Here is a 26,524-nt window from a genome sequence, read left to right on the forward strand (position 1 = left end):
CTTTCTAAGGCCCACTTGACTTCATATTCCAGGATGTCTGGCTCTAGGTGAGTGATCACACCATCGTGATTATCTGGGTCATGAAGATCTTTTTTGTACCGTTCTTCTGTGTATTCTTGCCACCTCTTCTTAATATCTTCTGCTTCTGTTAGGTCCATACCATTTCTGTCCTTTATCGAGCCCATCTTTGCATGAAATGTTCCCTTAGTATCTCTAATTTTCTTGATGAGATCTCTAGTCTTTCCCATTCTGTTGTTTTCCTCTATTTCTTTGCATTGATCACTGAGGAAGGCTTTCTTATCTCTCCTTGCTATTCTTTGGAACTCTGCATTCAAATGGGTATATCTTTCCTTTTCTCCTTTGCTTTTGGCTTCTCTTCTTTTCACAGCTGTTTGTAAGGCTTCCTCAGACAGCGGTTTTGCTTTTTTGCATTTCTTTTCCATGGGGATGGTCTTGATCCCTGTCTCCTGTCTCCTGTATAATGTTATGACCCTCCGTCCATAGTTCATCAGGCACTCTGTCTATCAGATCTAGTCCCTTAAATCTATTTGTCACTTCTACTGTATAATCATAAGGGATTTGAATAAGGTCAAACCTGAATGGTCTAGTGGTTTTCCCTACTTTCTTCTATTTAAGTCTGAATTTGGCAATAAGCAGTTCATGATCTGAGCCACAGTCTTCTCCTGGTCTTGTTTTTGCTGACTGTATAGAGCTTCTCCATCTTTGGCTGCAAAGAATATAATCAACCTGATTTCGGTGTTGACCATCTGGTGATGTCCACGTGTAGAGTCTTCTCTTGTGTTGTTGGAAGAGGGTGTTCGCTATGACCAGTACGTTCTCTTGGCAGAACTCTATTAGCCTTTGCCTTGCTTCATTCTGTACTCCAGGGCCAAATTTGCCTGTTACTCCAGGTGTTTCTTGACTTCCTACTTTTGCATTCCAGTCCCCTATAATGAAAAGGACATCTTTTTTGGATGTTAGTTCTAGAAGGTCTTGTAGGTCTTCATAGAACCATGCAAACTCACCTTCTTCAGCATTACTGGTTGGGGCATAGACTTGGATTACCGTGATATTGAATGATTTGCCTTGGAAATGAACAGAGATCATTCTGTCGTTTTTGAGATTGCATCCAAGTACTGCATTTCGGACTCTTTTGTTGACTATGATGGCTACTCCATTTCTTCTAAGGGATTCCTGCCCACAGTAGTAGATACAATGGTCATCTGAGTTAAATTCACCCATTTCAGTCCATCTTAGTTCGCTGATTCCTAGAATGCTGATGTTCACTCTTTTCATTTCCTGTTTGACCACTTCCAATTTGCCTTGATTCATGGACCTAACATTCCAGATTCCTATGCAATATTGCTCTTTACAGCATCAAACCTTGCTTCTATCACCAGTCCCATCTACAACTGTGTGTTGTTTTTGTTTTGGGTCCATCCCTTCCTTCTTTCTGTAGTTATTTCTCCACTGATCTCCATTAGCATATTGGGCACCTACCAACCTGGGGAGTTCATCTTTCAGTGTCCTATCTTTTTGCCTTTTTATACTATCTAATGTGTAGATAACCAGGAAAGTAAAGTATTCTAATGGGAAAAGAATAGGGAGAGAGACTAACAAGATAAACGTATTTTTTTGTTTTGTCTTAATTATTTTAGGCAATAAAAAGTTGCAAAAATAGTGCGAAGAATTTTTTTTATGCCCTTGACCTAGATTCTCTGTTTCAAATTTGCCACCCCGGTTTCATCCTCATTCTTTTTCTGTGTGTGTCATACACAGATACACAGGTACAGTTGTTGTTACCGTGTTTGAGAGTAAGTTTTAGATGTAAAACCCCTTTACCTCTAAATACTTAACTATATAAAAGAGGTTGTGTGTGTTCCTAAACTTAAGGATATCCTCTTGCATAACCCCAGTGCAATGATCAGAATCATTGTTGGTTGACATCAGTGTTATTGATTTGATGAACTGAACTGCTCAATACTCTTTGATTTAAGGGAATTAAATCAGTTCAGTGCTAGTGGCTTATTTACAGACTTCATTCAGGTTTTACCAGTTGTCATGCTTTGCTGTATATACACAATGGAATAGTACTTAGCCATAAAAAAGAATGAAACTTTGCCATTTGCAATAATATGGATGTACTTGGAGGGTATAATGCTAAGTGAAATAAGTCAGTCAGAGAAAAACAAATACTGTATGATAACATGAAATCTAACAAAGCAAACTAGTGAGTGGAACAAAAAAGAAGCAGATATAGGAAACAAACTAGTTCTTATTGGGGAGAGGGAAGGGGGAGAGGAGAGGCAAGATAGGGGTAGGGAATTAAGAGGCACAAACTATTACGTATAAAATAAATAAGATACAAGCATACATTGTAAAACACAGTTGTTATATTCTATAACAACTGTAAATCGAGTATAACCTTTAAAAATTGTGAATCACTGTGTTGTACTTATATACTAAAACTTATATACTTAAGTATATATGTGCTTATATACTTAAAACATATACTATTGTACTTCAACTATATGACGCTTTTGAAGAGTACCAGTTATTTTGTACAATGTTGTTAGTTTGAGTTTGTCTGATGTTTTCGGGTTAAGTATTTTAACTTACAGAAATGATGTTTTGTCCTCAAATATTGGGAGGCATATGCTGTCAGTTTGTCTCATTACTAGTAATGTTAACTTTGATCACTTGATTGAGGTGGTGACTGCCAGATTTTTCTACCATAAGGTTTATTTTTGTATCTTGTGGAGAGATACTTTGAGACTATTCACAGATACTGTTTCTTATCTTATTTTCACAGACCAGTTTTAGCATCCATTGATGAATATGGCCTTTAACAGTTATTAACTTACGGGTTGCAAAATGATGATATTCAAACTATCATTCCTCCATGTAAGGGATTCTCCTATGAGGAAGAGCTTTCCTTTATTCTGTTTGTTGTTGTATAGACTTACAGGTTCATATGCAGTGGGTTATAATTCATTACTTGTCATTTGCTTTACTACACAGTTGTCCTAAATTGTGTAGCAAGAGCCTTTTTATTTTTTTTTTAATTTAATTCCTTTATTTATTTTTGGCTGTGCTGGGTCTTCGTTTCTGTGTCAGCTTTCTCTAGTTGGGGTGAGCGGGTGCTACTCTCCAGCTGTGGTGCAGAGGCTTCTCATTGCGGTGGCTTTTCTTGTCGCAGAGCATGGGCTCAAGGGCATCAGTTCAGTTCAGTCGCTCAGTCGTGTCCGACTCTTTGTGACCCCGTGAATTGCAGCACGCCAGGCCTCTCTGTTCATCACCGACTCCCGGAGTCTACCCAAACCCATGTCCATTGAGTCAGTGATGCCATCCAGCCATCTCATCCTCAAGGCATAAACCATCAAGGGCATAGGTTCCGTAGTTGCAGCACACGGGCTTCGTTGCTCTGCAGCATGTGGGATCTTCCTGGATCAGGGATTGAACCCGTGTCTCCTGCATTGGCAGGTGGATTCTTTACCACTGAGCCACCAGGGAAGCCCTAGGAAGAGCCTTTTTAAGTTTGCTCTTGTGTACTTTTGAAATGGCCCCATCCTTCCTTGAGAGCTTACTTGCTGGCATCACAAGGTGTTCCAGGTTTACTTTGTACTTTTCTTGTTCCATACTTTGTATTGGCTATTTTTCTAAACAGCTCTGGTTCCTTTTATTGGAGATTATAGTAAAGCAATGAATTCATACTGATATGTTTAATTTCCTCACCTCAGAATTCATTCTATCCTTCTTCCTTTATTTATGATCTCTTCTCTTACATCAAGAAACCTGGCCCTCATTATCCACAGTGTTACTTATTTGCTCAATTTCAGAATACACTTCAAGTAGTTTTGGAGTTGCTGACCCATACCACTGCTAATTTACTAACAAGAGTGCACATTTATTTATAGCTCTTTTATTCTTACCCTTAGACTTGGAGAATGTGTTCAAAGTACTATATTCCAGAGTCACTTAGGTTAGTTCTTCCTCAACCCCCTTCCCCCATCTTCAATGTGATTGTTTTTTATTTGAAATATAATCAAGTTCATTTCATTATATTCCATTTTGGGTCCTCTGTGTTCTTATTTATTTATTAGACTATATGAAATATTAATATAGTTAATGTTACTTAGTATATGTGACTTGTGAGGATAATACTCTATATATTTGCATATTAATAGGTTTTAAAGTAAGTTTTATGATACTGTTGCTATATAGGTGTGATATTAGTTTGTAAGATAACAATACATAAATGCTAAGTAATATAGTCAGGTGTAGGACAAAATTATTTTGTAAAAGCTTGGTCACAGAGTGAGTTTTTTCTGTTGATTATAGATGTAAAATATGTAATAAATGTAATGCCGTATAAACAGCTGATCTGTATTTTATGTCAGATTGGAATGACTGTATTTTAGAATTGCATATAACTGTTAAGTTGTTCACAGGTTTAAATGAAAATTTTTGTGATGGTTTATAAAATTAAGACAAATGAAAGTCTTTAATTTCTACGGTTTTATTTTTCCTCTTGTGCTATATAGGTTTGTTTCAAAGGTGTATATAGTCTTGTGAATGTACTATAATAGAATGTAATGACATCATGGATTAGATGTCAGTCCTGACCACACACACCTCAGGATGCATGTGCCTATTTGTTTCTGAGTCTTCAGCATTTTCCTGTGAATGGAATTCAGCTCCTGGGATGTTATTAGCAGAATGCCTGCTGCCACAGAAGAGTACCAGTTCAGTGGCCAGTGAATAATTTAGGCATCAGTTGGTGTGGCAAGATTGTGTTACTTAGGAGAGAATCTAATACATGTGCTAAACTTTGACATTAAAAAAAAACAAATGTGTTTTTTCTTTTTTTGAGAGAACAGTGAATTACAGAAAGTTTTAGATTTATTTATCTAAAACCAGTGTACTAATTAAAATTTTTTTGATTTAATGTTTTAAAAATTATATTAGTTATGGATGCTCTCTGTCAGAAAAAAATTCAGTAATAGAGAAGGCCAAGAAGCAAAACAGGAACAATTTCCCCCTTTATTGTGACTCTGCCTTGTAATTTTTATAATATGTTTTATGCTTTATAAGCACTTCTCTGTGGTGTATGTTTCATTTGTTTTCTGATAATGCTATGGGGAACCTTCTTGTAAGTCCTTGGACACTTATAGTAGGTTCATTTCCACAACATGTCTAGAAGGAGACTTGTTGGGTCAAAGGATATGTACATTGTTTGGGCGCTGCCAAATTTCCTTTCAGAAATGTTGTCTTGTTCAAATTTACTGTCTTGCCAATAACGTGTGAAAGTGTCATATTCTTCACATTCTTGTCATCACAAAGGCATTTTTTTTTTGATAGCTGTAAATAGGCAAAAAGGAAAATCATTTAAATTTTATCTTCACTCTGCACTACATTTTAAAAAGTTTTGTATATGTCTTCTCTATCATGTGTTATACTGATAGATACTCTTTTATATGCAGAATGAGAATGTCAAACAGTTCATATAAAAACAATATTTACTGATGGCTTAGTACCAGCCACTGTGCTGAAAACTTTTCACAATTACCCTTTACCCTCGTAGCAATCATGGTAAGTGGTAGTGTTGTCTTTATTTGACAGATAGGGGATTTGAGATTCAGATATGTTAAGCACCTTGCCCAGTGGTACACAGTTAACTGCAGAGCTGTGATCTGAGCTCAGTTCAGCCTGTTTACTGTGCTCCTTTTCCAGAGATTTCCCTTCATCTTCCTGAAACTCCTGTGCTGAAGGACACTGATGACTTGTTTGTTAACCACCAAGTTTGAGAGGTTTTCTTTTTTAGAAGTCACATCTGGCTGGACCTCTGTCTTTCAATGCTGTTAGTGCTTTATTTTATTGAAATGATCTCTGCTAGTTTCATAAACATCATAGACCTCAGATTCTTCTTTCACTTCTCTAACTTTTTTGTTCTTTTTTATATCTCTTAAATGAGTACACCCCTCAGGGTTCAGTCTGGGCCACTTTCTCATTCAATATACTTGCTTCTTGTAGACCTTACTCTCTCCCATGACTTCAATTTGCTTGTTGTGTGGTAAATTTTCAAATACCTTCCTGTAGCCCTGATCTCCCTTTGAACACCTAATTTGTTTCCAGTTATCTTCTTGGACAGTCTCTGGGTGTTAGTAAGTCATGTTCAAATGATTCATCTTTATCCCAAGGCTTCTCATGTCCCTTATTAAATATCAGAATTAATAAAAGAACCATTTCCGTTGGTTGTTTCTGTCCTGTGTATCTAATCATTTTATGACCAAATCCTATTGATTTTACCTCTGAAATATCCTCATATGTTAATTTTGCCATGTTCTTCTCACTGCTTTGTTCTGGTCTGGACTTTGGTACTAGATTGGTAATTGATTTTTTTAAACCCGTAGTCTCTGCCTCTTACTCTTCTTATCCTGAATTGTTAGAGATGTGTTGTGGATTGGTTTGAGAGATCACAGGACTGTGTACACACAGATATGCTAGAAGACTTTTTTTTTTTTTAAACTGCTTTGCCCTTCAGTTCTGATCAGCAAATGTCACAAAATAGTGACCTTTTGGAAACCTAATTTCAGTGACATCAAGATTATGGCATGAATTTTCCTGGTGGTACAGTGGATAAGAATCTGCCTGCCAATGCAGGGGACCATGGGTTTGATCCCTGTTCCAGAAAGATCCCATATACTGTGGAGCAGTTAAACTCGTGCGACACAACTGCTGGAGCCTGTGCACTCTAGGACCTGCGAGCCAGAACTGTTGAGCCCCTGTGCCACAACTGCTGGGCCCCTGTGCCACAACTGCTGAAGCCTGTGCACCCTGGAAGCCACTCGGTGGCGCCTCTTGTTGCAGAGCATGTGCTCCAGGGTGCACACTGCAACCATGAGCGGCCCTTGCTCGCCAGAACTAGAGAAAGCTCATGCGCAGCAATGAAGACCCTGTGCAGTACCCCCGCCAAAAAAACACCAGATTATGGCATATGTTTGGCCTTGAAATAGTTGTGCACAATTGGACGAAACTGATAAAGTAATCAAAAAAGGGATTAGAATACTTTAAAAATGTGTTAGTAGAATGTTGTGCTTAGGAATCATTTGGTAACTTTCAATAGGTTTCATAGTACACCCCCTGGTAACATGAGCCCTGTATCTCTGTTATGTCAGGAGTCTCTCTCTGGTAGGGAGCTGTTTCATATTATAGCAGAATGCTCCCTGGGATTGTAAAATAAATGTGGATTTTCCCCTTTCCTTCCTCTAAAGCTAAATTAATCATCAATAGTTCCTAAAGGTAAAAATATTTGTATCAAGATGTTGGATGTATAAGTAAATAGAGATGAAAACAGCTGTATAGACGTTTAGTCTATCTTACTTTATAGAAGAGACCAGTGAAATCCAATATACCTATATAAGAATTGTCATATCAACATTTATAAATAACTATTATATGTATATAGTAGGGTTATATTTGATTTTGAGGAATAACAAAGTAATAGTAAATTATCCTTGTAAACAGTAAAACATAATGGTAGAAGTTGACAATCAGTGACTGCGAAAGCCATCTGAAAACAGGTATCATTTTCAAACAAAATACTCTTAGAAGTACTTAAAAGGAATAAATTCGCTGAATAAACTCATTTGAATAATATGGTGGTGAAACTGTGTAATATGACAGAAATATGTGTTTGAATCTTTTAAAGATTTTATTTGCTCTAACTTGCTTTTCATTAACATAAGTCTTTCAGAGAGAATGTCATTGAATTAGTAACAAGATTCTAAACATGAAGTAGTATTTTAGATATGATAGTATTTCTTTTTAGAGCTTATGAGAAAATACTTTTTAGTGGTTCATATGAGGCATGAAAAGAGTGTTTCAAGGAATGATAAAATTTTAGTAAAAAAACCAAATGAAACCTTATATTTATGTCTGCTAAATAGTGCAAAATTGTGTATTCATAAGTTCATAACTTCAGCTCTGCTACTCTGTTGTATCACTTAGAACAAGTTATTGAACCTTTCTGAGCCTAGTTTACTCATACGTAAAATATTAGCTACCTCAAAGAGTCTTATGAAAGTTAAACTCAATAATGCATGTAAAGCAATTAATACAGTCTTAGGACAATTTTATAAGTAGAAGCTACTTTTAAAAACAGTGTGTGGTTTAAAGGAAATTTGTAGTGGTAACAAGGTAATAAGAAGTCTCCCATAATTATCCCCTGTTGGCCTGCATTGGGTATATGTGCTGCTTTATTCTTTGGAGCAGAGCCTGTGAAATCTTAGAAAAAGTAGCTGAATTTGTGTTCATAATGGTTAATTCAGCCATTGTTTGGGATAGTGGGAAAATTAATGTACATTTTTTTCCACATGGCTGTCCGTTAAGTGAGCAACATTTATTATCCCAGTGCGTGGAAGGGGCAGTTTTGTCACAAAGCAGGTGAGCTTTATGTGTGCGTCTGTTTGTGGACTCATTGTTCTGTTCATTTGTCTTTTCTTATACCAGCATCATAGTATCATTACCATGATTGATAGTGTATGTCCTCCAGCTTGTTCTTTAAAGGATTCTAGACGAATTTTAGAATGTGTCAATCCTACAAAATATACTTTCATGTTTGAAGTATAGATATGTTTCTTAGGAATGCTTGGGGAGTTATTTTCTTTCAGAACTTTAAAGATGTTATAATCTGGTGACTATTATTTCTATAGGGAATTGGCTCCTTTGATGATGATATGTCCTTCTTTCCCCTCTGGGTACACTTATGGTTTTTTCTTTGGTTTAAGCAATTGACACGTGTGTGTGTGTGTGTGTGTGTGTGAAATTCTGCCTGGCCTTATTTAAATCCCCTTTCTTCCCCATATTTTACTATTAAAACTTTTCAGACTTACAAATAATATGAAAGGGTTTACAGTGAACATGCATGTACTCACTACTTGGATTCTATAATTAAGATTTTGCTACATAGCTTTATCACAGATATTCCCTCTGTCCATTTATCATTCTATCCTTTTCTCACGAGACAATTCAGTTATAGATGTCAGCACACTGTACCATTATACACTTATACATGCTACTCATAAAATAGCTCAGTATTTATTTGTGGTTCTTTTTTTTGTAAGGAAATTTTATATATAGTATAATGCACAAATCTAAGCATTATATCCCATTGAGTTTTGACAAATGCATACACATGTGTAACCCAAATTCACTTATGTCATCCTAGAAAGTTCTCTCATGTCTCTTTGCATTCATTCTATGTCCCTCCATCTTGACTTTTCCTTTTTTCACAACACATTAGTTTTTCTCTTCTAGAACTTCATGTCAGTGGAACACACCTTTTGTCTAAAGTTTATTTTACTCAAGGATTTTGTGATTTTGGATATTTTTGCTTGTATCAGTAGATCATTTCTTTTTATTGATAAGTAATTTTTCTGGCACAAGAAGTTTTCCAAGCCTCCCTTACACTTTGCCTCTCAGTTTTGGAATCTGCGATTTCTCTGCCTCTCAGTTTTGGAATCAGCCATTTCTCTTAAGAGTCCTTACTTCCTTTTAAGTATGGGAATGGTATTTAGATGTCAAGAATTTGTTGTTTTAACAAGTAGATTCCAGGGTTTTTTGGTGAAACTGTATCATTTAATTCATTCTCTGGAACATTTTTACCATTAAAGTCCCTGTTATTATTTCAATAACTCGATAATTAGGGCTGCCTCTGTTAATTTTTCCTTTTTTTTGTTTCTTTGCATTTGATTATAGTTCCTATTAGGCTGGTAACTTGTTGTTTGTTTGCTTGTTTCTTTAGCACTGGACCTTGGGTATTATTAAGTGTTAGATAGCATCGCTCTTGTAGTATTCCTGCTGAAAATAGATAACTTGAACCTCCTTGTGAGGAAACATTAACTAAACACAAATTGTGGGACAGTCTACAGAATAACTAGTTTGTATTCTTCAAAAAGGACAGTCTCATGAGGACTACGGAAATGCTGAGGAACTATCCCGGGTAAAGGGGACTAGAGAGACATGGGTCTAGGATTTACTTTAAAAATTGTTTTATTGTGAAAGGAGTCATTTTTGAGACAGTTGGCAAAATGTGAATAGTATTATCACATTCATATTAATTTCCCGGTTTTGACAGGAATTACATACTGTAACTATCTGTGTAGGAGAGCCCCCTTGTTTTTAGGAGGTAAACACTGAATGAAGCATATAAAGGTAACGGGATTCAGTGTTTGCATCTTAACTGTCAAACGATTTATAAAAATCACATTTGTATGTGTATATAAAAGATAACACAAATGTAATAAAATGTTAATGTTTAGAAATCTGATTGTGAATGTATAAGAATTCTTTGTATTTGTAACTTTTCTCTAAATCTAAAAGTATGTCAACTTAAAAAGTTATAAGGGAAAAAAATATGAGAAAAATAGTGATATATTTGCTGAGTTAAGTGAAATTTAAGAATTTCACCTTTAAGAAATGTGCCACCAGATTAAGACATCACTCACTTGGTTAATCAGTATCTAATCTTCTACCTGCTTGTTACTGCATGGTCTTATGATTGAATAATGCATTTGCAGTAGTTCACAAAATAAAATGATCTATCTAATGGTGTTGAGGAACTTGGATTTTCACTGAGACTACGTGATCTCAGTGATGTTTATAAGCCCTCCTACTTACTTAGAGAACTTGGAAAGTTACTTCTGTGCTTTAGTTTCCTCATGGCTACAGTGGGATAATATAATACAGTGCCCACTTTAGAGGATTTTGTTAGAATTTAATGAGATAATGAGCATAAAACATTTAGTACAAAATCTAATTACTCATTAGAGCTCAATAAACATATTTTTGTTATTTTCAATATTTTTGAAAAGTTGCAAATTAAATAATTTCAATTAAATAATTTTTGTTGTCTGATTTAAACAAACCATATAGATTATGAGCTTTTGTTGGCATCCACTGATGATACGTTATAATTTTAAATATATCTCATAGTCAAATAAATTTGAGAAATTCTAGGTTGTTTTGTACTTCCCTCCTCATCACCTATAGTATAGAGATGACATTTGTCTTATTACCTCATAAAACAAAATATTTGAAAGGGTGTAAAATACGAACGCAGTATAGATGTAATATATTAATAACCATTTATATGATCTGTGATAACTAGACATTGATTTTTCTGTATCCAGTAACATATAAACCAGCATATAAAGAACACATTCAACCTCAGTTGCTGACATGTTTTTCCTTTATTTTCCACAGCTACTCTTCATATTCCCCTACCAACTCAGCTCCTTAGCTTCTCTCTTTTGATATATATTAACAACAGTGTTCTCAGTTTTCTCTTCTGTAAAATGGAATTTTGAGATCTTGCCAACTGTTCTTGATAGGTAAAACATAAAACATGGACTTCCCTGATGGTCCAGCAGTTAGGACTCCATGTTTCCACTGCGAGGGTCTCGGGTTCAATCCCTGGTTGGGGATTTAAGATCCTGCTCATTCCTCAAGGTGCTGCCAAAGAATAAAAAAACAAACAGGAAAAAAAAAAAACAACCCATGAAAAATAGTACTGTCTGTAAATGAAATAAATTTGTGACTCTACTTTTATAAAATACTAGTTGTTGATTAGTCATAGGTTTGCAAATCATTGATGTATACATCTTTTTGGATGTTGGGCTCTAAGTGATATATTTGGCATATTGGTAATGGCTATTAAATCTTTGCTATCTCCTATCCTCTACCTCTGAGGTTTTACATTTAATATATTTTGAAGATATTTATTATTACTTCAGTCCTTTGTATTTGGCGCTTTGATCTGGAGCATTGTGCACCATACTTAAAAGATTAAGTGCCCTTGCAATAAGGATATTTTTAATTGTGGTATTTTTAGCCTACGACTCAAGCTACATTTGAATGAGTGTCTATTCTAAGAGCTTGTACTTTGATTACATTTCATCATGTTATTGAATAGTTGTAGTTACAGTCATAAAAGCAATCTGCGTGAATATCCAATATTCTCTAGCTTTGTTATTGCCTATAGCAACAAGTTTCTTATGGTAAACATTTGTGACTTCAAAAAGAAAATATTTCTAGAAGTGATTGATTGGCTCTTTTAAAACTTATTTGCCTTTCTGACAGTGTTGAGGTTTTGTTGGTGGTTTTTTTTTTTTAAAGCACCATTCTGCAGAATATTGAATCGAGTGCTGATTAAGCTAGAACAAACTCCCTAGTACATTTTAAGTCTTCTTTCTGTTAAAGAACTGGTTGTACAAATGTTCTTTCATATTTTCATAAATTTTAGTTGCATTATGATTTGAAAGCTTCTTGGAGGTCTTCCAGTTCCCCTGTTGTACTTAGAGGCATCTTCTCCATGGTGTCCCGTGCAGACAGTATAGAGCCTCTAAGGGCCATCTCCAGTGTTCTTCCCTCCCGAGACTGTGCGTTCCCAGCTTCAGAGAGTCACACTTGGAAGTTATTCCTGATAATAAAAGGAAATAAAAAAATTGGCTTAACACTGATTATGTAGTCTACTTTGATGGTAGTAATGTTAGAAGAAAACATGAAATTCCTATAAAATTTAGCTGACAATTTTTAAACATTAGTCTTTTATTGTATAGTGGGAGATGCTTGTTTTAGAAACCAGTGTTGTGGAAATGTGTACTTCTGTTTCCTTTCCAGGTTGATTCGTGAAAGGTAACTGCTGTTAAAACTTGGGTGTGTATCCTTTGCTTGATTTATTGTGTTTGTATGAATACATGTTTATTAGTACCGGTATTTTATAACCACTTCAGATCTTTGCTGTCTTTTGCTAAGAATAAGACTTTGATGAGTGCATGATGTTATATTTCTTAGTAATCACACCTACTGGATGGTCACATCTGTAATACTATTGAGCTCATTTCCTAATAGCTTTTGTAAAATATTGTAGTCATCTTTTGGAAAGCAGCATCTGCCAAAATAAGAGCCTTATTTTAACTGAGAAGTGTCCTGCAGATATCTGTGTATTTAACATGAAAGATTATTTATGGGTAAGATGAACAAATGCTTAAAGGTCAGGAAGAGGACTTAGTAAAATGTCAACTGTAGTTCTTTTCACATAAGTGTATATCTCACATTTCCTTGTTAGTCTAAAAATCAAAGGTGACATGTTGAAAGAGAAAAAAGAACACATTAACGATAAGTATAGCGTCTGAGTGGGAGGACTTCCAGCACGATAAAACTCTGATAGTTTTAGTAATCTTGGGAATTCTTTATTTTAACATGCAGCACTTATGGATTCTGAAGCCATAAAACCTGGCTTTGAATCCTGACTGCACTTCAAAATAGCTGTATGACCCTTAGGCAATTTCCTTATGCTTGTGTCTGTTTCTTTGTTAAAAGGATTGGCATGACTATCAAATGGGTTAATACTTATAAAGTGCTTAGAGCATTCCCTGGTTCTTAGTGCTGGGTACCTGTTTGATGTTCAGTCAGTTCAGTTGTCCAACTCTTTGTGACCCCATGGACTGCAACACGCCAGGCCTCCCTGTCCTTCACCAACTCCTGGAGTTTACTCAAACTCATGTCCATTGAGTCAGTGATGCCATCCAACCATCTCATCCTCTGTCATCCCCTTCTCCTCCCTCCTTCAATCTTTCCCAGCATCAGAGTCTTTTCAAATGAGTCAGCTCTTTGCATCAGGTGGCCAAAGTAGTGGAGTTGCAGCTTCAGCATCAGTCCTTCCAATGAATATTCAGGACTGATTTCCTTTAGGATGGATTGGTTGGATCTCCTTGCTGCCCAAGGGACTTTCAAGGAACTCTCCAACACCACAGTTCAAAAGCATCAATTCTTCGGCACTCAGCTTTCTTTATAGTCCAACTCTCGCATCCATACGTGACTACTGGAAAGACCAAAGCTTTGACTAGATGGACCTTTGTTGGCAAAGTAATGTCTCTGCTTTTTAATATGCTGTCTAGGTTAGTCATAACTTTTCTTCCAAGGAGCAAGCGTCTTTTAATTTCATGGCTGCAGTCACCATCTGCAGTGATTTTGGAGCCCCCCCAAAATAAAGTCTGTCACTGTTTCCATTGTTTCCCCATCTATTTGCCATGAAGTGATGGCACCAGAGGCCATGATCTTAGTTTTCTGAATGTTGAGTTTTATGCCAGCTTTTTCACTCTTCTCTTTCACTTTCATCAAGAGGCTCTTCAGTTCTTCTTCGCTTTCTGCCATAAGGGTGGTGTCATCTGCATGTCTGAGGTGATTGATATTTCTCCCGGCAATCTTGATTCCGGCTTGTGCTTCATCCAGCCCAGCATTTCTCATGATATACTTACTCTGCATATAAGTTAAATAAGCAGGGTGGCAATATACAGCCTTGACGTACTCCTTTCCTGATTTAGAACCATTCTGTTGTTCCATGTCCAATTCTAACTGTTGCTTCTTGACCTACATACAGATTTCTCAGGAGGCAGATCAGGTAGTTTGGTATTCCCATCTCTTTCAGAATTTTCCACAGTTTATTGTGATCCACACAGTCAAAAGCTTTGGCATAGTCAGTAAAGGAGAAGTAGATGTTCTTCTGGAACTCTCGCTTTTTCGATGATCCAACAGATGTTGGCAATTTGATCTCTGGTTTTTCTGCCTTTTCGAAATCCAGCTTGAACATCTAGAAGTTCACGGTTCACATACTGTTGAAGCCTGGCTTGGAGAATTTTGAGCATTACTTTGCTAGCATGTGAGATGAGTGCAATTGTGCGGTAGTTTGAGCATTCTTTGGCATTGCCTTTCTTTGGGATTGGAATGAAAACTGACCTTTTCCAGTCCTGTGGCCGCTGCAGAGTATTCCAAATTTGCTGGCATATTGAGTGCAGCACTTTCACAGCATCACCTTTTAGGATTTGAAATAGCTCAACTGGAATTCCATCACCTCCACTAGCTTTGTTCGTAGTGATGCTTCCTAAGGCCCACTTGACTTCTCATTCCAGGATGTCTGGCCCTAGGTGAGTGATCACACCATCGTGATTATCTGGGTCATGAAGATCTTTTTTGTATAGTTCTTCTGTGTATTCCTCCCACCTCTTCTTAATACCTTCGGCTTCTGTTAGGTCCATACAATTTCTGTCCTTTATTGTGTCCATCTTTGCATGAAATGTTCCCTTGGTATCTCTGATTTTCTTGAAGAGATGTCTAGTCTTTTCCATTGTATTGTTTTCCTCCATTTCTTTGCATTGATCACTGAGGAAGGCTTTCTTATCTCTCCTTGCTATTCTTTGGAACTCTGCATTCAAATGGGAACTCTGCATTCACCTGATGCGAAGAACTGACTCATTGGAAAAGACCCTGATGCTGAGAAAGATTGAAGGCGAGAGGAGAAGGGGACGACAGAGGATGAGATGGTTGGATGGCATCACCGACTCAATGGATATGAGTTTGAGTAAACTCCAGGAGTTGGTGATGGACAGGGAGGTCTGGCCTGCTGCAGTCCATGGGGTCGCGAAAAGTCGGACACAACTACTGAACTGAACTGAACTGAACTGATTCAGATGGGTATATCTTTACTTTTCTCCTTTGCCTTTCACTTCTCTTCTTTTCACAGCTTTTTGTAACGCCTCCTCAGACAACCATTTTGTCTTTTGGCATTTCTCTTTCTTTGGGATGGTCTTGATCACTACCTCCTGTACAATGTCACGAACCTCCATCCAGTGTTCTTCAGGCACTCTCTATCAGTTCTAATCCCTTGAATCTATTTGTCACTTCCGCTGTATAATTGTAAAGGATTTGATTTAGGTCATACCTGAATGGTCTAGTGATTTTACCTACTTTTTTCAGTTAAAGTCTGAATTTGGCAATAAGGAGTTCGTGATCTGAGTCACAGTCAGCTCCCAGTCTTGTTTTTGCTGACTGTTTTTGCTCGATGTTACTGCTGTCCTTACATGTATTTTAAAGGATTGCACTGTTAAAAGGATTTACACTGAATGAAATGTGGGTTTAGAAAATGGCAGCGTAATACTTCTTGAATTTGATTGTCCTAGAAGGCTAAAGACTAATCAAAAAAGGCATAGAATATTAGAAAACATAGATCAGTTAGTATCTTCTTAGAAAGAAAGTGAAGTCGCTCAGTTGTGTCTGACTTTTTGCTACCCCATGGACTTAGCCTGCCAGGCTCCTCCATCCATGGTATTTTCCTGGCAAGAGTACTGGAGTGGTTTGCCATTTCCTTCTCCAGGCGATATTCCTGACCCAGAGATCGAACCCGGGTCTCTTGAATTGCAGGCAGACCTTTTACCTTCTGAGCCTCCAGGGAATCCTAGTATCTTCTTATTCTGTGGAAAATAAAGCTAGAACATAACTTTAGTTGAATTGTTAAAAATAACTTTGGTGTCTCTTTCTAGGTTTCCTGTTTGTTTGGCTTTCTGTGTTTCTTTCAGTCACAAAATTTTATCATTGAAATGGTATAGTATAGAGAAAGGCTTTTGGAATAAGGCATTTGAAGTTTCAGTTCTGTCACTTTCTGGGTAACTTTGGGTACTGTATCAGTTTTCCGTTTGAGTGACGGCTCCAAAGCTTAATTGCTTCCGAAACGATTTATTATTTCTCATGATTCTGTGGACCGACTGTACTCAGTTGAGGGGTTCTTTTGTTTTATGTGGAACATTTTGTTTACCACATTTTTGATCTCGAAACAGGAGAACAATGCAGAAATCTATTTTTAGAACACCTTCTTTAAGTGAGATGATGTGTTAGAAGTTATTTCTGTGATGCCTGCTGGCTGTTAAAGCTCAGTAAGTGGTGTTGATTTTTATAATCAAAACATTTCAATTGTCCCTAATGTGAAGTAGCTAGGATGTCAAAGTCTCTTGGTTGATACCTGTTTGGCTCATATATTTAATAAAGATATTTATAACAGAATGCTAACAGCTTCTATTCTTTGATCAATTAATTAATTGAACAAATGGATGAGTGAATACCTACTATATGCCAGGCAGTATTCTCAGTGCTGGGAATATAGCATTGAAAGAATTAAGGTTCTTTCCCTCATGGGTTTTATATTCTAGTAGGGGAGGGGAAAACATAATAAGGAATCATATCAGTTGGTGGCAGGTGCTATAGAGAACAGTAAAGCAAGATAAAGAAGTAGAGGTTAAGTATACGTGCTGGCAGGGGCTTATCCTTCTGTTTAAGGTGATAAAGGAAAGCCTTTCTATCAGATCTTTGGACAGAAACACAAAGTAAGAATGAGGGGATCACGTCCTGCTTTTCCCTCTGCCAGGAACCTTCTCCTAGATAAATGTAAAGATTTTGAGGCAGCAACTATGATTAGAAGTAATAAGGAGGCCAGTGCAGGTGGATCAGAGCAAACAAATGGGATAATGGTAGGAGATATTAAATAGATTTCCTGAGGGCAGAATCACGTCTGACCTTGTATAGATCACTGTGAAGAATTTGACCTTACTGTGAGGCAGGAAGAAGCTGCTAGGAGGTTTTGAGGCGAAGAGTGATGTGGTATGACTTGTGTACTAAGTGGATCACTCTGGCTGCTAAGTTGAGAGTAGATGGTAGAGGACAGGGCAAAAACAAGAACAGTTAGGAAGCTTGCAGCAAGAGATGCTGGTGGCTTGGATTGTGGTTTTAGCAGTAAAGGTGGGGCAAAATGGTCAAATTCTGAATCTGTTTTGAAGATAAAGTGAATGGGATTTGCTGATAGTTGTGGAAAGTGAGAGTCAGATTTGATTCTCACACCAGTTATGTGCCTGAGAAATTAGGAGGATACAGTTGTCATTTCCTGAGATTTGGAAGACTGGGGAAGGCTGGAGGAGGAGTGGGTTGGAGGGAATTGTGACGATGTTTTGAACATGTTCAGTTTGAGGTATCTAATAGTTGACAGTAAGAGATATTGAGTAGACAGTTGGATAGGGAAGTCTAGAGTTGGGGGAGAGAGGTCTGGTTTGGAGATGCACATTTGGGTTTAAGAATAGAGGTGATATTTAAAACCATGTGATTGTATGAGATCACCTAAGGGAAGTGAATGTAGGTAGAGAAGACAGGTATCTAAAGACAGCCTTGGGACACCCCAGAATTGGAAGGTTGTGGAAATGAGATGGAACTGGAAAGGAATCTGAGAAGGGAGTGCTGGTGAGGTAAAGAGAGCAGAGTGGTGTCCTGGCAGTCAGTTGCAGATTGTTTAATGCAGGAGAGCACAGTCAACTGTGTCAAATGCTGCAAGCCAAATAAATCAAGGATGTGGCAATGCAGTGGCTGTTGGTGACTTTGACAAGAACTATTTTGGTGGAATGATGGGGTAATGAAAGCCTGATTAGAGTGGAGTTCAAGACAGGGGCAGAATTGGAGGCAGCTTTTCTTAACAATGCTTTTAAGAAGGCCTGGTTTAAGGGGGAACAGAGGAACGGATGATGGCTGAAGGGGAGTATGTAAACAAGAACGTTTTTTCTTTTGTCTCAAAATGGCAGCTATGGAACAGTCATATCTATTTGTTGGGGGGTGGGGAGGGGAGGGAGGGAAGAAGGGAGGGAGAGATTGGTGATGAGAGAGAGTGGGAAATTGGTGGAATGATATACTTCAGTGAGTGAGCATGGGTGCCTTAGATAAAAGTACTGACAGATGCAAGTGGGCTAGTAGATGTGGTGGTGAGAATGTAGAAGTTTCTTTCAGATTTCCCCCCACCCCCGCCAAATAAAGTTGGATGCAAGGACAACAGTCAGGAATGAGGATGGGGGAGGAGGTGATGGTTTGAGAAGAGAGGAGGTGTGAATTAGGACAGTAGGAGTATGAATAAATTAGAAAAATGTATATGCTGTTTTACATTTCACACAGATTCTTTTATCTAGTCCTTTAGATAATTTTCAGAGTATGCTGCATCGGTAAAACCCATTTCAAAAATGAAAATACTAAGGCTTGGATAAATTACTTGGTGGGATTGCTAGGTGTCTAAAGTGTTTAAAATCTAGCTCTCTCTAGATGATTTTCATTGTTTGAAATCATGCATCCTTACCAGACTCAAAGATTTGTCTTCCCAGAACTTTCTGCATATTAGCACTATAGCAAAACATTCTTATGAAATTTACCCTTAAATTTACCCATGACCCTGTGCTCTTTTATACTGGGTTCCCAGTAGATGGTCAAGAAGTTGTTATTGTTATTATTTTTTAGTGTGCTAGAGGTTTGAAAAAGGTGTAGCACAAGATTAGCTCAGTTGTAAAGCCTGCTGCATTGAAAAATCAGTAGTTTCTTTAACACTAGCACCCTGTTTTCCCTTTTGGATATGTATTTCTTCAAAGGCATTTTCTTCCTGTACCAATCAGTTCTCTGAGGAAGTGATTGTTTTTGGTGTATAGCTTTTCTGCTCTGACCTTCTTCAGCCCTGGACTAGATTCTTGCTCAGTAGCCTGGTGAGGTGGCATGGCCTTTCCTGGTAAACTTTTGATTTTCATATAGCCGGAAAGTGGAAACAACCCAAATATCCATCATCTGATGAATGGATAAGTAAGTTTGGTATACCCATACAGTGGAACATCGTTCTGCAATAAAAAGTAATTGAAGTGCTGGTACATGCTGCAACATGGTTGAACCCCAAATAAAAGAAGCTCGCCATAAGAGATCACATGTTGTACCATTCCATTTGTATGATATGTCCAGAACAGGCAGATCTAAAGAGACAAAGGAGATTGGTGCTGGTCTAGGGATGGAGAAGTTTGGAAAAAATGGGAAGTGGCTGGTAATGGATAAAGGACTTCTTTTGATGATGATGAAAATGTTCTAAAATTGATTGGGGGTAATGGTTGTATAATTCTGTGAATATACTGAAATCCATTGAATTGTACCATTTGAACAGATAAATTGTATGGTATGTGAATTATGTCTTAATAAAACTGTTATTTTAAGAAATACCTTCTGTATCACCTACCTCAAGGAAGACTGTTCTAATTTTATTATTTTTATCTTTATTGAGTTTACCATTTATTTACCTTTTCCAAGTTTGTGCTGCTTTTCCCTGGTGTCTTCTTATTGTCAAAAGTAGAGTGAAGCATGTAGCTGTACTTTTGTATCTAGAGGAAATGGCAATCCACGCTAGTATTCTTGCCTGGAAAATCCCATGGGCAGAGGAGCCTGGCAGGCTACAGTCCATGGGGTCGCAAGAGTCGGACACGACTTAGCGACTAAACCACCACCACCAGAGGAGTTTCATCAAGAGAAGCCTGGATAGCTGTAGCTCTCATTTTTACTGAGTGACATCCCTGACAGAATCATCAGAATCTGGCCCTTAGTTTTGCCATTTCAGAAATTACTTGATCAGTGTCCTAGACTTAACCAGACCTGGGTTGTTCCTGTCACTAAACTCTCAAGAAACTGAAATATATCAGCATTATGCTAGTTTTATTAACTTTAGTGAGAAACATTAGGCAGGCTAAATAATCAAGTTGGCCTAACTGTTGTATTTTCTGTATTTGAAAAAATAGATTAGGAGCCATATCATGGTCACCACTTTCTTGACGGCCTTGAAGTCATCGCATGATCATAGCCTAATGGCATTTGCCAGGATAACCCAGGGCATCTTTCTCTTATAAGAATATGTAACTGTTCCTCAAACTTGACATATCGAGTTCCTGAACTGAGACATCCTTTTTCCCAACAGGGCTGTGTTTCTCTGCCAGTAGTTGAATTTTCAACTTAAATAAAAATGAAACAGAGTAAAATGTTCAATTAATAGTCATCTTTTCTGAGTAACAGTATTTCACCATGTTCTTATTTGAACTATCTACTGCTAACATTCTTTTTGAGTTCTCTAGCAAAAGACCCACAGACGATTCAGAGTTTAGTTTACCCACTTAAAAAAAATTTTTTTTAGCTTACCCACTTTACCTAGATTTTATATCAGTATTTCAAGGCTTTAGAAAAGTAAAAAGGACTTGGTTTTAATGAATATTGATAAGTTTTATTAGTCACATAGCAAAAAAGGAAACATGGCATTTTATGCATAGCCTTTCTTACCGTATAACCTAAATTTTAGAGTTTGTTTGTGGATTTGACATTTGCCTTCTAATTGTGTTATTATTTATAGAGTGGTAAACTGGTTTAGTTATACTTTCCATCCAGTGGACATGTTTAATGTGTACCTTGCCTGTCTACAGAAGTACACATGATGTCTGTTCCCTGCTATATCCTTTGCACACCACTCACAGTACAGATGCTCAGAAGGGAGTTAAGGTGGATAAGAAAAGAAGTGGAAGAATTTCCTTTAGGTGTGGAACACAAGGTTTATTTTGAGAGTCGTCCATAAATCAGACTTTCTGCTATGGTCATTTATATTCAAAAGTATATTTAGCCCAGAGAAATAATTTGAGAGCCAGTTGAGATATATTCAGAAAACTAAACTTTATTCATTAGTGACAGATGGATATATTATTCTTTTGTGCATAATTTGATTTTTAAAGTTTATTGTATCGTAAGACTGGCTGGCTGAGCTCTGATATCTCTGGCAATTTCATCTAGGTTGTAAATGCTTGAAGGTTGCTTCCTCACTTTTTCACATGTGATGATACATATAGAAAATATAACCTTTTGTGGTATGCTGTGGTAAACTGGAGAGAATTTGAGTACATTTGACTCATACTTGGTGAAGAAATGTATTGCATTTTCTTTATGATATTTATGTTTTACAAAATAAAGCTTTTGGGAAGATGGCTGTAGCAGCCTTGGAATTGTGCCATTCAGATCCACTTCAAGAGGACCTCCTGTGAAGAGCAGTTAACTGACAGCCTCCACCTGTTGTGCCTTTTAGATACTGTATCAGTGCTGGGCAGAGGCCCATTCTTCTGGGCTGCTCCCAGCCAATGACCAAACACACTGGGGGCCCTAGAGCTACGTTGTTCTAGTTTGATGGGGACCTACTTGAGCAGATAATTTTTGCTTAGAGACTCCCCATTGACCCTGCCAAGACTCTTCTCTTAACAGCACTGCAGTCGGATAGAAGTTCAACTTTTTCCTTTGCCCCTCTTTCACAGCTGTCAGAACTGCTCGAGGTCTGAGGCTCTCTTCACCTACTCCTGCTTCATCTCCCTCTGTATCCTTCAGAGACATTTTCTCCCCAAGAAATTTTTTGCACATCTCATCTGCTTCTCAGGGTTTTAAACTGATGTGATAATACATAATGAATTTGTATAAAACTTGCAATTAAAATTCTTTTTAAAAAATGAGATATTTGAGTTTGCTTCCCTAAATATAACTTTTGAATCTTAGATTTTGTGTTTGAGGTGGTTTTATACAATTTGTAATCAAGATTTTTAAAAGATAAGTCTGTATTCTTATCACGGTCAAAGTGGCTCTCTCATTAAATGGTAGCAAATGGCAGAAAGAATTCATCATTCTTTGTCCAGTTGACAGAAACTCTTTTCTTAATTGTTGACCAGATTTCAAGCAATTTTTGTCTCTTTAAGTTGTATGTCCTAAATGCTATCATTTTGCTAGTTTTCTTGCATTATCAAATACAATGTTGAAATTTTCTACAGTAGTCCATTTCAAGTCTTGTGAATTTTTTGTATTAATTATTTCAAAATAACCATGAAGCCCTTACACACAGCTCTATTAGTCTTACTGGCAAGTCTTAGGATTCAAATTAATACATGATTAACTGTTACTAGTGAATCTCATTTACTCCATACTTTTTGAAACTAGCTGCCTCTTGCTTTGAACCTTTTGAAGTATAGGTTAGTATATACTTTATAAACTCGTGTGCTCATTTCTCTCTCTTTCTGCCTAGACTTTTATTCTTCCGATGCCTAGTTCAGACCCACATTTCACACTGATGCTTTCTTTCCTTTGTGTGAATCAACCTGTGTTGGCATGACTTACTTAAGAAATGTTTATTGAGTGCATATTTTCTGCTATGTTCTGTGTATAAAATAGTAAACAAAAAAAGAATAAAACCTTGTGAGTGTGATAATAAATATAATTTAGGGTAAGCCTTTTCTTTCTGTAGTACAGTTTAGCATTTGATTATATCTGAATATCATTTACATGTATACATCTACACAGTTACAGAGTTTAGTCAAAAGAGTGAAGGCTTTTTATAGCTATGTTTTAGGGTTCTTTTATTCCTCTTAGCATCTCCTCGTGACACTTACTTGTTTTTAACAAGTACTGTGGATTAAGAATCTACTGAATCTTAAGTATTAATTACAGCAGAGATATTCAGGAGTAGAGTCAATAGACAGATTCCAAATCTATGGTAGCAAACAATTTATTATCTTTTGAACTTATTCCGAACAGAAGAACTGTAGGGAGGAGATGGAATTGTCTTTCCATTGGGTTTAACTATTGAGTCTAGGGCTTTGGTTCTCGACTTCTGTCATATATTGGAATCAGCTGGAGAGGTTTAAAAACCACTGATGCCTTTGTCCCATCCACAGAGTTTCTGATTTAATTGGTGTGGGTGTGGCCAGCGCAAAAATTGTCATGTGCAGCCAAGATTGCGAACCACTGCATTAGGAGATATGACAGTCAGCACTCTTAAGTTTTAAAAAAAGAAATTAGCAGAAGGCATTTTTTTAACTGTATTAAATAAGTATACTGAGAGATCCTGGGAACAGTACCACCCCAATAGTAATGAGGACCCATGTTGTTCATTGAAGGGGTTCTGACTGGTCAAGTCTGGGAAACTTAGAGCATCAGAATAAGTAATTATAGTAATGAATTGTAACGCATTGAATAAAATAGGAATCCATTATACTTACATAGGTAAATAAATGGATAAATTGAAATTGGATTCCAGCCTCAAAGTGCAGCCCCACAAAAAACTTCATTACAAAGGGGAAAGAAGAAACTTGATAGTGAAGAAATCTATCAGATACCATGTTAATCAAGTAATCAAAGTGAATATTATCAGTAGTGCTGCAAATCAGTTTTGTACCACCTGATAGCATATAATGAGGAAGGAAAGCCATCACTTTTAAAACATTTCTCCCAAAGATTTATAACCTGGATCTAATTATAAGAAGGTGCCAGACAGTCCCATAATAAGGGATATTCTACAAATAACTGGTCTGTAATGTTTTATGCAGGGTCATAGAAGTCAAGGAAAGACTTGAAGGATTCTTCCAAATTGGAAAAGACTTAAAGAGATATGACAGCTAAATGCAGTACATGATTCAGAATTGGGTTCTTTTGCCATGAAGGACATTATATGTGCAATTGGCCCAACTTGCAGTCTAAGGCTTAGCTGGTGAAAATGTATCAGTATTTGTTTCCTGACTTTGATGATTGTATTGTGATTGTGTAGGAGAGTAATCTTGTATGTAGGAAATACAAAGCATGCCATTATTTGGCAAATTACTCTCAAGTGGACTAGGAAAAAGTATTTATTATACTGTTTTTATAACTTCTCTGTACCGTTGAAATTGTTCAGGATAACCATGATTGTATGACTTTGGAATTAGAGAACTGTATGTGAAACTTCTCTTAGAATGTTAATTTTCTTATGGGAAAGTCATGGAAGTAGTAACATAATTTATCTGAGAATTGTATCTTTCATGGAATACATTTTCCAGATAATCAAAGCTCTTTAAGTGCTAAAATGCTTTTTAACTGTTTTGATATACTCTGTATTTTTCTGCCCTTTAAGAATATAGTGAACTTGGTCTTGTCTGTTTTGGATAACAAATAACCCAGTTTTATTATTATCTTCTGAAGTAATACCTCGGTCTAGATCCATGGTTAGTCTTTGGGGTTTTGTTTGGTTTGGTTTGAATCTTATCTTTCAGTGTCTGGTTTTCAGCTCTGCTGATGTCATGGTGTACGTATTTAATAATCTGTCAGTTCTCTTTCTAGTGTGTTACTTCTGCTGTAGTCTCAAAAAACAAGATCTGTGCTTTTCCTTTTTTTTTTTTTTTACTGTCATGTTAATAAAACTTAGATTAAGTATAGATATTTTATCATAGCAACGTTGTACTCATGTTGTTGTTGTTTAGTTGCTAAGTTGTGTCCAAGTCTTTGTGACCCCATGGACTGTAGCCCGCCAGGCTCCTCTGTCCGTGGGATTTTCTAGGCAAGAATACTGGAGTGGGTTGCCATTTCCTTTTCCAGGGGATCTTCCCGACTCAGGGATCAAACCTGGATCTCCTGCGGGCGAATTCTTTACTGCTGAGCCACCAAGGAAGCTCCCCATTGTACTCATAGCATCCCTTTAAGTTTAATTCAGGATTATGGTTAGGTTTGAAAGAGTTCTGAAAAATGATGAATTACTGTGAATAGATGATTTCTCTTGCATTTTATGAGCTTTTCTTTGAACATCAGATGAATTGCATAATTTTACAATTTTTTTAATTTTTTGAATTTCAGAGCTCCAGAGATTATATTGGGGTTGCCATTTTGTGAAGCCATAGACATGTGGTCATTGGGATGCGTGATTGCAGAATTATTCCTTGGATGGCCTCTCTACCCAGGAGCCTTGGAGTACGACCAGGTAACAGAACTGTTACGGTAATCCAGTGGAGTTGGTAGAATGTAAAGAAAAACAGTAGACTTACAGGAATGCATTTCCCCAGGCATACAATACATGTGAAGCTCTTGTTAGAATAAAATGGCAAAACCTGGGATCTTACAGAATTGAAATTCAAGATCTCAAAACAGAATTTGATTTTTAAAGTGTTTTCATAAACAGAGTTGTAATCCACATGCCTGAAAACCAGTTTTGTAAACCTCTTGGGAGAATTTTTTTTAGTCCCAATTTTTATATTGTAGGTATATATACACAGGGCTGGACTGTGTCCATTTAAATAATAGTGCTTTGCCTGGGTGACAGATTTTGGTGATGGATGAAATGTCAGCCACTCCCAAGAAATAAAAGGCATCATAACTACTGGTCTTGAGCCAGCACCTTTTGTTGGTCTTAAATAACTCAGTCACCTGACCCCTCTTTAGTATTTTTCACTGTTTTTGATGGTGCTAAAAGTCTAGCTTAAGATTATTTGAAGTGATTCTCCATAGAATCCAGTGAGTCACCTCATTACACACTTTTCATGGTGGTTTTCAGGTATGTTCATAGTCTTTCTAAGCTACTAGGCAGTATTGTTTGCTATTCTCTTGGTTTTTATTCCAAGATTGTCGTTTGAAGTACTTGTCTTCTTCACTTTTTGAAAGGGTTTTATAGCATGCCTCCCTTATTAGAGAGAGATATATACTCAACTCATATTTTAGTGAAAAATGTTAGTCAGAATTAACAAGGGTTACATAAATTTTGTTTGGCTTATATTTTTATTTAAATGATATACTGTTTAACTTTTAGATATGAAAAAATGGGAAGTAGAACATTTTAAAAGCACAGATGACATAACTGTAGCAATATACCTGATTTCTAGGGTTTAGCTTTCTACCTAAAAGGGGCTATGAGAGGTAGTTAATTTAGTGACTTAAATGTTGCTGAGACAACTCTAAAACTCATTTAATATTAATTATTAGATGTTATTGTTAACTTTAATCTCATCCTCTTCCAGAGACTTTCTAACCATGAAACTTCTTTTAGGCC

General features: G+C 36.9%; 1 protein-coding gene across 19 annotated transcripts in view; it reads left to right on the plus strand.

Annotated features, from left to right (window-relative positions):
* Positions 1 to 26,524, plus strand: part of HIPK3 (homeodomain interacting protein kinase 3) — a 90,665-nt gene that overhangs the window by 39,273 nt on the left and 24,868 nt on the right. For all 19 annotated transcript variants that reach the window (XM_081543797.1, XM_081543800.1, XM_081543808.1 and 16 more), the window contains one exon: positions 25,339 to 25,462. In XM_081543797.1, the coding sequence (XP_081399923.1) occupies positions 25,339 to 25,462 (124 nt within the window). The remainder of the gene's footprint in view (positions 1 to 25,338; positions 25,463 to 26,524) is intronic.

This window comes from Giraffa tippelskirchi, chromosome 11 (assembly GCF_054371585.1).
Source record: "Giraffa tippelskirchi isolate mGirTip1 chromosome 11, T2T-mGirTip1v1.2.pri, whole genome shotgun sequence".
NCBI classification, from domain to species: domain Eukaryota; kingdom Metazoa; phylum Chordata; class Mammalia; order Artiodactyla; family Giraffidae; genus Giraffa; species Giraffa tippelskirchi.